The sequence below is a fragment of the Aulonocara sp. 'chitande type north' Nkhata Bay genome, linkage group LG19 (assembly GCF_057382095.1).
Source record: "Aulonocara sp. 'chitande type north' Nkhata Bay isolate Kocher_YH1m ecotype deep benthic linkage group LG19, A_spYH_male_GT1.1, whole genome shotgun sequence".
NCBI classification, from domain to species: domain Eukaryota; kingdom Metazoa; phylum Chordata; class Actinopteri; order Cichliformes; family Cichlidae; genus Aulonocara; species Aulonocara sp. 'chitande type north' Nkhata Bay.
In genome coordinates, this window is record NC_141362.1 from 12,821,063 (window position 1) to 12,836,364 (window position 15,302).

At 41.7% G+C, this 15,302-nt stretch overlaps 1 protein-coding gene across 6 annotated transcripts in view; it reads left to right on the top strand.

The window, feature by feature from the left end:
• The window catches only part of ralgapa2 (Ral GTPase activating protein catalytic subunit alpha 2), a 95,349-nt gene that overhangs the window by 39,993 nt on the left and 40,054 nt on the right, over positions 1-15,302 (top strand). For 5 of the 6 annotated variants that reach the window (XM_086273756.1, XM_086273750.1, XM_086273752.1 and 2 more), the window contains 13 exons: positions 615-700; positions 792-882; positions 1,097-1,270; positions 2,308-2,493; positions 3,194-3,387; positions 3,639-3,737; positions 4,273-4,428; positions 7,931-8,059; positions 9,051-9,179; positions 9,453-9,511; positions 10,356-10,464; positions 14,579-14,689; positions 15,169-15,237. In XM_086273756.1, the coding sequence (XP_086129882.1) occupies positions 615-700; positions 792-882; positions 1,097-1,270; positions 2,308-2,493; positions 3,194-3,387; positions 3,639-3,737; positions 4,273-4,428; positions 7,931-8,059; positions 9,051-9,179; positions 9,453-9,511; positions 10,356-10,464; positions 14,579-14,689; positions 15,169-15,237 (1,592 nt within the window). The remainder of the gene's footprint in view (positions 1-614; positions 701-791; positions 883-1,096; positions 1,271-2,307; positions 2,494-3,193; positions 3,388-3,638; positions 3,738-4,272; positions 4,429-7,930; positions 8,060-9,050; positions 9,180-9,452; positions 9,512-10,355; positions 10,465-14,578; positions 14,690-15,168; positions 15,238-15,302) is intronic. The other variant, XM_086273755.1, reaches the window with a different exon arrangement.

Here is a 15,302-nt window from a genome sequence, read left to right on the forward strand (position 1 = left end):
TCCCCCAGCAGCCTACACCTATTGCAGCATAACTAAGGGAGGATTCAGGGTCCCCTGATCCAGCCCTAATTATGTGCTTTGTCAAAAAGGAAAGTTTGAAGCCTAATCTTAAGTACAGAATTCTCGGTCTCCTGAATCCAAACTGGAAGCTGGTTCCACAGAAGAGGGGCCTGAAAACTGAAGGCTCTGCTTCCCATTCTACTTTTAAATACTGTAGGAACAACAAGTAGGCCTGTGTGAGAGCAAAGTGCTCTAATCAGATGAGAGACCTTTTGGCAAACTCCAGGTGGGCTGTCATGTGCTTTTTACCTGAGAAGCATCTTCCATCTGGCTACTCTACCATTCAGGCCTGAAGTGCTGCAGAAATGGTTCTTTTAGAAGGTTCTCCTCTCTCCAGTGTAACTGGACGCTCTGGCGCTCGATCAGAGTGATAATCGGGTTCTTGGTCACCTTCCTGAGCCTGTGTGCTCTGATTGCTCTGATTGGTCAGACGACCTGCTTTAAACATATTCATTTATTTATTTTTTTATAATTAAGATCAGGGCTACAGAGATTAACTGAACATGTTCCAGTTTTTGGTAGAGACCAAATCAGAACTGTTTGTTGCCTTTCAGTCCAGCAGAGAGAGTACTCGCCTACTTCCTGTGGTTCTGATAGCAGGATGTCTGAGGGCAGGACTGAGAGCAGTGAACCACCTGTGGTGAGAACATTCATCCTCAACCATCGTGTTAGCTTAAAATAAGATTGATCAACGCTTGGTTCATCTGTTTAAATGTTTGTCTTTGTTGTAGATCCTCATCCGACGGACCAGCAGCTCAGCTGAGACAGAGTGCAATACTGAGGGACACGCAAACTACACGAGGCCCAAGCTCAGAGAGAAAAGTTAGAAGTTATAATCACTGTTTAGTTTTAATGTTAAACATAAATTGCTTTTTAAAAATGTGAATTTTCATCAGCATACTCTGAGACTATAGCATATAAATATGTAATTGTTGCATTGGATATTACAGTTTTCCTTACAGAGCTAGTAGGCTCCATTTGAAGCTTCTTTTGCTTTTTTTTTCTTTCATGAATTTAATCTTTTCACCTTACCTAGGTGAGAGTGTTAGTAGCGAGACGTCCAATGGCTACCTCAATGAGGCTGAAGTTACCTGGCAGGCGTTTGATGAGGAAGCCGATAATCAGTCCACGCAGTCGGCACACATGGACGTAACAGTTGATCCTCAGAGCCAGGGGAGTCTGCTGCTCAGCCATAATGAAGCTTTAGCAGGTAGAAACTCACAGCATGCCCCTAAATCTTGATGCAAGTGTCTCTATTAAATGTCTCTGTTTAGCTGTGCTTGTTACAGTTTGTTTGAGCTAACAAATCCAGTCAGAGTACTTGATTTATGTCTGTCTGCAGCCTGCAGCTGGTTTGATACATATAATAGTTAGCAACAGAGCTAATATCCTCATTATTATAAAGGAAGCCCTTTGTGACCATTCATCACAGTGATTAAATTATTTGGGACACTTCAGCAGTTGTGCAGTTTAAACTGGGTTTTGTAACGTTGCTCTTGATTGATAGATTGATCAATCTTAGGAAGGGTGAAAAACCTAATATTGTCTAGATGACTTCTCCCAAGCAATTTAAGATTTTAAATCTGCTCAGAGTTTGTGGTGTTTGAAAAGTGGAAATGTTATGAAAGGAAAAGTAACCTGTGGTCTCTGGTTTGTTTAAGGTATCTACAGATGTTTGACAAATTTAAGGGTGGAAAAAAAGATGCGCTGTTGTAGTATGGAGAAGAACCACCACAGCATCATTTTACTTTTTGCCCCTTGGAGGGATAGAACACATTTTTTCCAGGAAATATTCCCTCATTTGGTTTTCTGATGCTGTGCAAAAACTCATAGGTACTGTCTCATGTGTAATCAGATAGGAAGTGAAGTGGTGACTGTGGATAGCATGTGGTTCACATAATTTTCATTCAGTGAGAGCATTGTCATGTTGGAGGAGACTACTCCCATCAGGATAGAGATGTTTCATTAACCAGGAAAAATGGAGGAGGGGCTTGAATTAGCTGGTTTGTTTTTCCTTTAATTTGTCACCTGTCAATTTCTGTGAGGGGGGGTTACCACAACATCCCTTCAGCTTTGAGGCTTTTTATTTATTTACTCCCTCCCCCCTCGTGTATGCAGATATTGTCGTCCCCCTGTCTGCCCTTCCCACCCTTGTACGTGAACTTCTGTGTTTCCCACATTGTGATCACTGCCCCTCTGCTCTGTTCCTCAAACCCAGTTTGATCCATGTCCACTTGTTGTTTTTAGGTCCTGAGTGTGCTCTCCCTACCCACTCCGCATCCCCGTCCTACCACCACAACCACCAAAACCACTACCACTACCCCCAGAATCCCCCCGCTTCACCAGCCCTGCTGGTGCACACAGAGTGCCCACGGGATTGCCCCCTGGACGACACCATGCATCAGTCTGTCTTACACATGCCACACCACTTGGGTACTGCTCCCTAGCTGCTACTCATCATGTAGACCACAGTCTTCATCTGCATTTCACTTCTTTGTCTTAAATTCCCCCTGTGGATTTTTCTATTTTCTTTTTCTTTGTTTGGTTTGATGCTACTCTTACTTAAAGTAGTTGCTTTGTCATTATTCTGCACACATAATACAAAATAATTGTTCTTTTGTTTCTTCTTGTAAACAAATGAGCAATCTTTTATCTTTTTTTCCCTGCAACTAAATTTAAAAACAGTGAAACAGAAAAAACTTTCAGAAGTCATTTGAATCACCTCACATCAGCTACACTATCATCTGTCTTTCCAAGCCTTTACTCCCTCAGGTTCTCATTGCTCTCCTGCTGCCCACTAGGTGGCACTGTCTTGCCACAATTCACTTGGATGATGCATGTGGTTTCTGCCTGTTTCCCAAAAGTATTTGAGTGTTTTATTCACTTGCATAATGCGTTTGGGGAATATGCACCAGATAACTTAAGGATTTGGTCAACAGCTGCTCTAACGACGCATTAGCATTGAGAGTCAAATCAATTCATTTTATTATAACTGTATAAAGTTGATCTGCATTTGTTGACTGAATCCATTCAGCTAAATAAAATGAAGTCTTTCTTGGTACTGGCAAAGTGTTGCCAAATAATAATTTCTGTAACCCACATCACCCATTACTCTTTCTATGTGACCATGCAGATAGCAGTGAGTTTCTGGCTGATGATGTCAGCATCATTGCTGGTGGGACTCTGACTGGCTGGCATGCTGATTCAGCCTTCGTCCTGTGGAGGAGAATTTTGGGTATCTTGGGAGATGTCAACAATATCCGCTGCCCCAAAATCCATGCCAAGGTCTTCTCCTATCTCTATGAGCTGTGGCACAAGCTGGCCAAGGTACAATAAAGACATAATCAGCTGATGATAAACCAGTAATTCCATATGTTATTTGTACACGAGCATAAAAAAAAAAGCCTACATCAAAGTGATGCTTTTAAATCCTCTTTATGTCAAAGACAGATAAAATTTCTATAAAAAAATATGACATTTTAAATCAGACATTGTATTCTGTACTTCCTAAAGCAGAGAGTTTGAACCAAGCATTAGATATGATGTGTTATTCAATGAAGTGAAATGTTTGCTTACAGATTCGGGACAATCTTGGGATTAGTGTGGACAACCAGTCTTCTCCGCCCCAACCTGCCTTCATCCCACCTCTTCGAATGCTTGCGTCCTGGCTTTTCAGGGTATGAACAATGCAAAGACACAGCAGATGTTCAAAACGCTTTTTATATGTTAGTGTGCACACAAGCTATGGATGAAATACTAAAACCTAAAAATGATTTATAGATCTGATTGCCGGATCCACTGTCATGTCATTAAAAGTAAATATTAAAACATTTAGAGTGAATTTCTCAATTGGTGCTATTTGGGGGGGGGGGGGGGGGAATCTGGGAGGATCTTATAATGCTCAGAAGGCAATATCATTACATTTCCAGGAGCAGCAAAAAGTAATCAATGCAGCTGAATGGTTAGCCTTGGCGGCAACAAACATATTAGTATTATCTAATCAAACTGTTTATGCAAACCAATAAAAGGAAGAATGTTGCCTCAATATGTGTTATGTCTGTATGAGGGAAAATTTAGTGGTTGGTGTTGGATTTTTATTTTTATTTATTTTTTTTAAATGGGTGGGGGACATCAGCTTCTCAAGCCTCTGCTGCAGCTTAATAGAATAGAAGTGTCTCCAGCTCCTGATAATGGCACTCCTCCCCTCTTTAGGGCACCATGCTGCCTGCAGAGTACAAGGCTGGCAAACTGCAGGCCTTCAAGCTGATCTGTGAGATGATGACCAGGCACCAGGATGTGCTCCCCAACAGTGATTTCCTGGTGCACCTTTACCACATCATGCACAAGGGCTTCATGAGCGATGACCCGGTAAGGCTCCTGCACAAAAGCTGCCGGTTGTTCCTTTTTCCTCCAGTAGATGGCGCATTGGTCAAATCAATGTGCATCAGCCCTGATTAAAAACTGAAAAGCAATTAAGGCTGTTTGTTTTTGTCAGTTTGCCATTTACTTTTTTTTAATGTGTGATTTTTGTCGTATTCAACTGGTTGTATTTGCTGCAATCTTTGTACTCGTGTCAGTACTAGTCATGTGTTTGGAGTGATGAGTTAGGTTCAAGGGTTTCTTGGCAGGAGTGAGGACACAGTTTATATAGGTTTATGATTGTGACCCTTGTTTTATTTAAAAAAAGAAGGTGAGGAGGAACATTACTGTGTTTTGGCATCTTCCACCTCCTTCAGCCACACCCTTCCTAGTATTCAGGTCTGGCATTGCTCCATTGCTTCTGCACAAAGCTGAGTGGTTATGAATGGAGTTCCTCTAAATAAAAACATGAAGATGAAAATGTGTGTAAGAGATGTTTTGCATGCTACTGTGTGTGTGTGTGTGTGTGTGTGTGTATATAAAGGACTGTAGATTTATATATGCCCTCCTCGCCGGGTTTCTGTTGCGCTTTGGCTGTGTGACAAGCTTATTAGAATGTTTTCCATGTCGTTAAATAATGTTTTGAGCCCCTGCCGCGTATACGTGATTAATTAAGGACTGACGTCTGTCGCGCTCCGTTAGACTGACACGTCGGCCGGGGGCCCGGAGTAGACTGGCCCGCTTGCCTCTGTGTATGCGAGTGTGTGTGAAGGAGTGGGAGGGGAGCCTGGGGAACGTAGTGCAGAGTAGAGCAATGAGGGGGGCACTCTGAGAGAGCAGGCAGCATTCTCAAGCTTTTGTTGTGGCTCTGTATAATGCGTTGGGGGGCCAGAGCCAGGCTGGCCACTGAAGCATGCTCAAATTGGCCAGAGAAAAGAGTCCTCACGCCACACAATAGAGGACAGCCGCACGCCTGCTTAACATAAGAAAGTGGCTCTTACTCTCCTCCTCCTTCCTCTCTGCCTTCACCCCACCCCCCCAATGCACCTAAAACATTAAGCTTCTTTATTTATAAGCTTTTTCTGGAGGCTCCAATTATAGGACTTATTTTTTTTAATGTTTTTTTTCTTTGTGCGTTTAATATTAGACATCTGAAGATGTTTGGTCTTTTTGTTCAACAGCATCTCTCATATCTTTAGAAATGAATGCTGAATGTATAGTCTGCCTGTCAATGGAGTAACACAGTCTGCCTTAAACAGCCATGCTTTATAGACAGCAGGGGGAATCCCAGTGTAAATCCTCACCAATAAAATCAACTAAGCTTGGAGGAAAATGACATTTCCCTTGGAGGGATTCTCCTTCCAACTGACAGAGTGCCAAGGTCAGGGCTATTGTCCTGATAGTCTGTCAGTCTCTGGTCACTGGTCTCACAAAAGCATGACCACCGCACAATGGCAGTAATCTATCTAATAGGTCTGCAATCTGGAGTGCAATAGTCAACAGCATATTTTGCTAAACATAATAAGTGCACACAAAGCTTTAATGCATCTATTCACCTTTTATTCTTTAGGTTAAAGAAAGGGCTCGAAAGCACTAACACATTTGCACAAACACACAGATTTCAGCACCTGTGCAGAGCTGGCTTCTCCTTTTAACTCGGTTCATCTTGTCATTCCCTAAAAGGAGGCTGCTGCATAATTTATATAGTGTCAGATTAAAATGTGAAGGTTGACCCGTAGGCCACCGACACGGCTGTTGATTAAACTGCTCGTGGCTACAACAGCCTGCAGGTAGGTTATTATCCCTTTCTTACAACTTGTGAATGAATTACAATAGGAAATATGTCCCCATGCGAAACTGTACATTTAAATTGGTAAATTTTGGGATTCTGTGCAGAGTGATGTAATGCCAGAATGAACCCCGTCACCCCAGGGGCCAGCAGGTGGAAAGCGTTTGCTTTCGTGAAAATGAGGCCACATAAAAAGGCCTGAGGTGGCTCTATTCAGAGTTACGTTAATGCACCTTTTGTTGATGCAGGGGCTATTCCTACTGCCAACACAGCGCCGCATGCGGTTATTCCCTTTCCACATTTCTCTGTTCTGATTTCTATACACACTTCAAATCAGGTTCCCTCTACTTGCACGTACAATTGAAAGCACTTTGCATTCTACATTTGTGGCTTCCTCTAAAATGCTCATTTCAGGCAATCAAGAAACAGTTTGTTGCCTGCTAATTACCTCTGACTGCACTACACATTATGCTTCAGAGGTCAATTACCAACAAAACGAGGGTAAAATGGGCCCTCAATCCCGAAGCTCTTCCCACCAATTTTCCACATGTGTTGCTGGTGTTGGTTTGACTTCCTACTAGTCTTCTCTGTGTTTATTCTATTCTGTTGTTCACCTGGATTCCCTGTTTACCAAAGCTCTGGGTGATTAATGTCGCGCATAGATAGTGGTACTGTGTGTGTGTGTGTGTGTGTGTGTGTGTGTGTGTGTGATTGAGAGAGAGAGAGAGAGAGAGAGAGAGAGAGAGAGAAATTGTTTGTTAAGGTGCCCTTCGGTTCAGCTAGAAACGGGCTGATGTTTGAACTGTCCGATTTACACAAGTTTATGGCCAAGAAGGCAGGTGTTTGGAGCCTGGACCTTGCCTTCATACGCAAATATGCGCATGCATGACTCGGATAAGAGAGACAGCAATCTTTCCGTCTTATTTAGATGCTGCATTCTTTTATTCTTAAACTAATTTTTTTTTTTTTTTTTCCCAAGAGTATTTCCTGTGTCCGTCAATGGTGAAGAAATGAGCGTCTTTGCTGTAAGATTACCAGCTAAATATAGTCTGGAAATTCTCAAGCATCCTTTTACGCCCTTCACTAGTGCAGTATTATACTGTACATACTTGAGCAGTTTGTGCAGAACCCTCTGCAATACAGCATATGCCTGTGTTGAAAGAGCACCCATCTGCCACTGAGCCGCCTGCACCTCAACCAAACAATACCTTGTCTCTGGCTTTAATTACAGGTTTGCTTGTGTGTGTACATACATGTGACTCTTGAAAGTTGAGGTCTTTTGTTCTCCCTCTTATCCACTGTGAACAATCCATCTGCTGTCTCTCTCTTCTGTCTGTCTTTCCCACTCTGTTTTTTCCCCCTTTTTTTGTCCTTTGGTGACATGCACTGTTGAGTGCTTTACTCTCCTCAGCACGCTTAAAATGCTTAGCCTACCTGTTGAAGTGAAAAGCTTTCTCGGTGCCACGTCTCTCACACTGTGGCCCATTTACAAAATATTTCTGATACTGCTTCACTCCACCCACACTAACAACACACGAGGCTCCCCCCAAATGCAAAAATCCCGGGCTGTAATCGTAAAAAATTTTGGAGAATTAAAGGAAGGAAAAAAATCTGTTTTTGTTCTGTTATTCAGGCTGTTCCTAAATAAAGTCTGCAGAGATATAATAACGGAGATTGCTGCAGACATGATGACAGTTTATCTGTGTCCATGCTTATCATCAGGATGTTTTGAACACCATCATCCGCTCCTGCTCTCCTCGATTCTTCTTCCTCGGCCTGCCGGGCTTCACAATGCTGATTGGAGATTTCATCGCTGCTGCTGCCTGCGTCCTCACCTCTGGCTCCTCAGAGGTACAAACACACTTTCAACTTTTATTTGATATTTCAGTCATACAGGAATTTATGAGTCAAGAACTAGAAAAAGGTTTCAGATTTTTTTTCTTTTTTCCCACAAATCAGTAGCACTGTAAATCTGCAACAAAGATGATAAAATTCTTCACAAAACATCATAAATCATCCTTCTCATATTTTGCAGCTGTTTGACATTGAAAAGCTGATATTGTTTTGTGACATTTTTATGCTTTTAGCAATAAAAAATTTATTTGAGGCACCAAATAGCAGAAATGTTAAAAAAACAAAATACAAACTGCACTTACATGTAGGACTGAGCAACTGTGGCTGAAATTAGAATTATAGATATTTTGTCTTACTATGATTATTCATCATGATAGATGACTTCATGTTTGAGGACTAAATGAAATACGTAAATATCCTTTTTTTCATTAAATCCACACAAGTATTAAATGAAAAGTCTTAATATGACTGTTGGTCATGTTCAGTTAATGTTGTAGACCATCTGTACAAGTGAGCATATGGACTTTAGATAGAGAGAGAGCTGATCTGGAGCAGATCAATATTATGGCCGCTATCTGTTACTTGCACAGCTTTAAACCCGAATATGGTTCAGTTGATGTTAACTGTCATTTATCAGGTGTGTATGTGTTGCTTCTTCCTGTTTTTGCCATTACACGTACCTCCCAGCATAGATTTGTTCTCGCTCCTCAGTTTAACAGCAGCTCATCAGGTGCGGCAGCACAACCTGCTACAGAGCTGCACCCATCATGCATTTAATCAATCATTTTGTTGTCCAGCGCCTAACATGTGCGATGTTTTTCCGTCAGCAGAATCATGAATAAAGATGAAATTAAATCTGCAAGCTCCCTCAAATCCTCATCCATCGTATGCGTTCTGCGCCTTTCGCTTGAAGCGGGTTGTTTATGTGTTTGTCTCTGGTATTAATGATGCCGTGGGTTTGGTTTTCTTTTTTTAAAATTTCCTCCAGGCTCCGAGGGTGGAAGCTCAGACGATCCTGGGCTCCCTCGTGTGTTTCCCAAACCTCTACCTCCAGATTCCTATACTGCACCGTGTGCCTGGCTCTGATGACATCAGTGTGAGCAATGAGGACATCAAGGTAAACGCTCATGATGTGCAGTGACGGGAATACGGACACTTCATATAAAAGCAGATGTTGTTTTAATTAGGATCAATCAGTCGTCTGCTGTGTAAATCATGACAAACTTATCCTAAACGTTATTAGATACAGCAGTGTGAACATCACACTGATTTAACATGACTACAAGGCTGTGTGTTACAGTTAATGGCGTCTTATTGTTATAAAGATGAAGGAAGGAATGGCTTGGATTGTCACTGAGAACTGTTAACTGGTGTTGTCGTTTCTGTTCAGAATTACTTGGTCAACATCCTGCTGGAGACGGCAACGAAGGAGCACTATGAAGGGTCGAGGTATGATTAGTAATTCTTTTGTTGCACTGTCTGATATGATCGCGTTTTACACACGTTCCAAGAAAAGGTTTGGGAACCTGCTCGTCACTGTTTTCTAATACTGTTTCTATGTTGATCACTCCTCGATAAATACAGAATACATATTTTTTAACAATCTTGTCCACCTGTGTTACGATTGTCGTGCTCTTGTAAGCTTTGGATTACACCTGCCTCTCCTCCTCCTCCTGCTCTATCATATTGTTGTTATTGTCATCATGACATGTTTTGAAATGCTTCCGCAGCCTTTTCCTGCTTTGTTCTTCCACTAAATTGTCATTGAGGCATTGTTGACACCAGCCAATCATTTTTAAGAGGGGCAGACTAACTAACCACACTTTACCAGCCTCCTCTTTTGGAGAAGCACCTCTACAGCCAACACTTCCAATCTCAAAACTCACTCAAGTAGCTTGTGGAGAACTCATTAGCATCGAGGTTCACTTCATTTTTCCAGGCTGCACTGTGAATGATTAGTGTTCAATAAAGACATAAACTGGAGCGGTTTAGTTTTGTAGACAAACAAAGTACAACCAATCAGTGCAGACATGTATTCATTCCAACATTTAGTTTCTCTTTGCAGCTGTACATTTCTGTATACATAAGGAATTTGAAGAGGCTAATGGTGGTGAAGCAGTGGCTACCCGTCATTAAAATTTGATGCAATGCTTCTAAAGCCTGTTTGCAAAAAAAAAAGTCCAAATGTTCATGGTTTTAATTATATAGTAGTTTATTTCTCAAAACATCTGATCCCATTCAGATCCTGCTCTACTTAAATCTGCACATTTTGTTCTCTGCTGCTGCCATTCAGGTGCATTGCTGTGTGCAGCCTGGGTCTGTGGGTGTGTGAGGAGCTAATGCAAAAGAACATCCACCCCCAGGTTAAAGATGCCATCAATGTTTTGGGAGTGACACTAAAGGTGAGTGAACCTCTTACCCGAGGACGCTGCACTTGTGCATTTCCAGTTTCATTTACAAGAAACTACAGGTGCGCTTTTTTTTTAAATGCTTGCGTCATGTGCTGAGAACACAGATAAGCCCGCTGTCCTGAAATGAATGGGTGTTGGAAGCTGTTTTTTTGTGCAAACCTTACATTGTTTATCTCAAACTAAAATGACAGTTGATTACATAAAAGGACTGCAGAAAAATTTTCAACACAGGCAAAAAGTGTGAGAATAAAATGTGACTCGTGGGTATATTCTGGAACAGGCCTTTTTTCTCCCTAAGTGAAGAGATGCAGAGAAGCTGTGGGTTTGTGGGCTTTTTTGGTTTAGTTTTTTTTTTCTTCCATGGGAAAAGGGTTTGGGGCGGTGGTGTAATTTCCAGGCTGCTCACTCTCAGTAGATGTGGGCCAATTTAAGCAGCTACATCTCCCAGCTTCCTGCTCGAGCAAAGCCCCCACCCATCCCCTCGCCCCCTTCTCTAATGGAGCAGTAATCACTCCCCTGTACAACTTGACACACAGACTCAGCCAGCCCCAAAATAGAGGGTATAGGCTGGGTGGGGGATCTAGGGGGAAGAGTGGCACTGAGAGTCTCTTTTCTAAAAGCAGGTGCTGAACTCTCAGGGCCCCTTTTTGTGTTTGGCCATTTCTGCACTCCCCACATTGTCTGCCCTTGTTACATGTTGAGAGGCATTCAGCTGGAAGAAATAGGAAATTCTATTTCTCCACAAAGAATTTCAAATCACTGAAGAAATCCACATTTGAAAGAAAATTGTCAACAGCTCAATTCTTTCCTTCAATGAGTCTGGGGAAAATGAACCATGGTTTGAAGTGAAATGAAATTATGCTGATTATCTGCACAGTAAGTGCAAAACTAAATTTAAGGAAAATTACTCCAAATTTTGGCACAGTCAGTGTGTCCTCAAACTTTTTTTTTTCACTGTCTTTAATCAGCATTGTCCCGGTGCTGTTTTACAAATTACGTGACACAAATGCAGCAAGAGATTTTGTTCCTGCGTTACTCTCTGGAAGCTCTGAAAGAGACATTTAAAAGCCTTAAAATCAGGGATTCTGCAGATAATTAATGTTCTGCCTTAAGATCACACATTACATTCAAAGTACTTCTGTAGTTCTAGTGTCTTTAAAAAAAACTGGCCCATTTTTTTAAGTGTAAGGAGAGGCTCCACTGAGGTTTATGTATCATGATAAAACACGTTCTTTCCCTACAGTGTTTAGATTGAAAATGAACTATTGGTTAGATTAAAAGTTCCAATGAAGATAAACATTAAAAAATGGTTGTTTTTGTGGGGTTTTTTAAGCATGACTCCTCATGTTTTTGTCAAATCTGATAGCCGATGTCATACCAGAATGATTTGACCATGTTCCAAAAAGCTTCTTGTGATGACAGGAGAGCTTGACTTTCTCGCTCTTCAAACACAAGTTCAGCTGAGTCGAGGTCATTGAGGGTGGAAGAAAGTCTACGACAGTCTGCACTTCTCAGTCTTCTTTGGTCTTCAAGTAGTTCCTGCACAGCTCTGAGATGTGTTTGGACAGGAGTGTGAATCCTTGTCTGCAGAAATGCAAATCAGCGGGTGGAGCTTGTCTCTGCAGAATCGAGGGGTGTCCAACTCGAGAGGAGTTGATATTCCCATCACTCTTTTTTTTCTCCCTCTCGTATCCTTCTGTTACTGCCGTAGATTTCAGAGATGGATTCATCTGTAATCAAGTGTGAAATGCTGGTATGTCTTAGCCCAGCCCAAGCATTTGGCCTTGTTTCCCCTCCTGAAAAGCAGTTTACTGACCACTAACTTTGCTTTTTTTTTTTTTTTTAAAGTGTTAAATTCTTTATTCAGCAGGCTTTTTTTTCCCTTGAGGTCTGCCTACCTGATCCCTTTTCCTTAAAGTGTGTCAGAGGTCTTACTGTGGGTACTGTCCTCTTACAAGTCTTCAGTGTATTTTACACCCTTTGACACTGAATCTTGTCTTACTTCTGATACCTCGATCACATCATGTTATTTAACTCTGCTGGAAACTTGAGGCACTTTAAGTAAGATTTTGTTGAATAAGCCTCTTGTGAATTGATCAAATCCACCTCTTAAAATGGTCAGTGCCACAAAGCTCCTACAGCTCCACCTTAATGCTCCTACAGCTCCACCTTGATTAAAACAAAACATCTTAAATGTCTTCCTCCATTGTATATAAATTTTATATCCCTAAACTTACTGATTATCTTCAGTATGACATGAAAACATGGCAGATATTCAACATTGTACCAGGGTCCCACTATACGCTTCTATTGGAAAATTACGTTTTTATATACACTTGTACATGTGTGAATACACACATCTGGCATTGTATTAGTTAACTCTTTCTAATACCAGGTTGGGCCCTCTTTAACCTTGAGAACTGTTTTAATTCTGCAAGGCACAGATTCAAGGTGCAGGGAGCATTCCTCAGAGATTTTGGTCCATATCAACATGATAGCATCGCACAGCTGCTGCAGATGTGAATCTCCTGCTCCACCACATCCCAAAGGTGCTCAAGTGTGCTGAGATCTGGTGACTATGGAGGCCATTTGAGTGAACTCATCGTCGTGTTCAGAAACTGTTTGTGCAACACACTGTGTCCCAAATTTCAAATCAAAGGGGTGTGCGTGGCTAACAACAATAGTCAGTTGGTACTGAGGGGTCCAAAGTGTGCTAATAAAGTATCGCCCAACACCTGTGCACTACCAGCAGCAGCATGAACTATTGATACAAGGCATAATGGATCTTTCATGTTGCCCACTCTAATTGTTAGCCAGCTATGCAAATGTGGCAGAAGAAACGGATATTCATCAGACCGGGCAATATTTTTACAATCTTTTATTGTACAATTTTGCTGAGTCTGTTCAAATTGTAGTCCGAGTTTCATGTTCTCAGCTGACACCTGGCGTGGTCTGCTGCTGTAGCCCGTCTGCTTCAAGGCTCAACATGTTGTGCTGCATTCAGCTCTTCTGCATATCTTGGTTTGAATGAGTGGTTACGTTAGTTACAGTTACTCCCATCAGCTCAGCCGTTGTACTCTGACTTCTGGCAGGAAGACGAGGCATTTTCTTTGAGAACTACTGCTCACTATATTTTCTCTGTTCACTGTAAACTTTAGAGATGGTTTGTGGGAAAATCTCAGCAGATCAACAGTTTCTGAAACACTCTGAACAGCCCGTCTGACACCAACAACCACCCCACGTTCAAAGTTACTTAAATCACCTTTCTCCTCCTTTCTAATGCTCAGTTTGAACTTCAGCAGGTTTTCTTGATCATGTCCACACACATGTCCTAAATGCATCAAGTTACAGTGGTCCCTCGCTATAACGCGGTTCACCTTTCGCGGCCTCGCGGTTTCTGGGATTTTTTTTTGGTGCAATTTTGCAGGTTTTTCTTTTTTGTTTTTTTTTCTTACAGCGCATTGTGTTCTGACTCCTGATTGGCTGTAGACCATTGTCAATCAACCCCGTGCCATGTCTCCTGTACAGTACAGAATGTGTTCAGCTTGTCAAATCTTTGATCGCTAGCAATGCAACTTTGAAGTGCTGCACTGTATGTTTGTAAGTTTTCTCACCCACAAACACAACAATGCCGACGAGAATCATGCCACCTGCGGGTGTCTTTGGTTTCATTCTATAATACTGGACTTATTTTTCTACGAATGTTTGAACTTTGAGTGTTTAAACAAGAGAGAAAAGTGAAAATGTTCATGCCTGTCTGGGAAAAGTGTACAAAGTGTGTAGTGGGGGGTGTACAGCCTTAACACATCCAATTGTTAAAAAAATAAAGTTGGCTACTTCGCCGATTTCACCTATCGCGGGTTATTTTTGGAACGCAACTCCCGCGATAAACGAGGGACCAATGTACATGTGATTGGATGATTAGAGATAGAGAGATATATATAGAGAGATAGATAGATAAACTGCTTTTAGCTTTTGCTTAGCAATTGAAAAGATGTATCTGATTTAGTGGCTAGCTAGTGTGTTATGTTGTTGTTTTTTTTAACTGACGGTACAGTTCCTCTTCACTTTTCAATTCTTGTTTGTTTGTTTTTTGTTTTTAAAGTTTGGGAACAAAGCAGTGGCGCAGGTAGCCTGTGACGTCTTTCAGCTGCTCATCTCTCACTGGGAGCATCTCCAGAGGTTGGAGCCCACATTCCCAAAGAAAATTATTGAGGTAAAACAGACACAAACGTCTGGTTTGCTATCCTCGTGGGAACATCCCATTGACATAATGCTTTCTCTAGCTGCTTACCCTAACCATCAGAAATGAATGCCTAAACCCAACCATAACCCAATGGTAATGTAAAAATGCCTTCAAACGTATGGGGACCATGATTTTGGTCCCCAGAAGTTTAGTAAACTTCAAATTTTTGGTCCCCACTAAGATATGAACACACACACACACACACACACACACACACACACACACACACATTGATGTAACCCATGTAAATGTGTTTCACATCCAATAAGAGAAATTCCTTTGAAATAACTTTTAGCATTTAAATGCAAACGTTACACAAATTGTCGCTCGCTCATGTGCACAGTCCTCATCCTGTGGTTTCGTCTCCATTTTAGCAATCAGCCCTGACTCAGATGATGAATGGGAGTGTGTCATCCAATTATCTTTCTCCTTGTTTTGTCCCAATACAGATCTTTGTGGCCACAATAGCCTTTTTGTTGCCGAGCGCAGAGCACTCAACGGTGGAAGCGGACAAAAAGGTACATGTTGGAAAGGATGGGACATGAAATGGCTGAGATCTAAAGGCTCTTGATCTATCATGTTG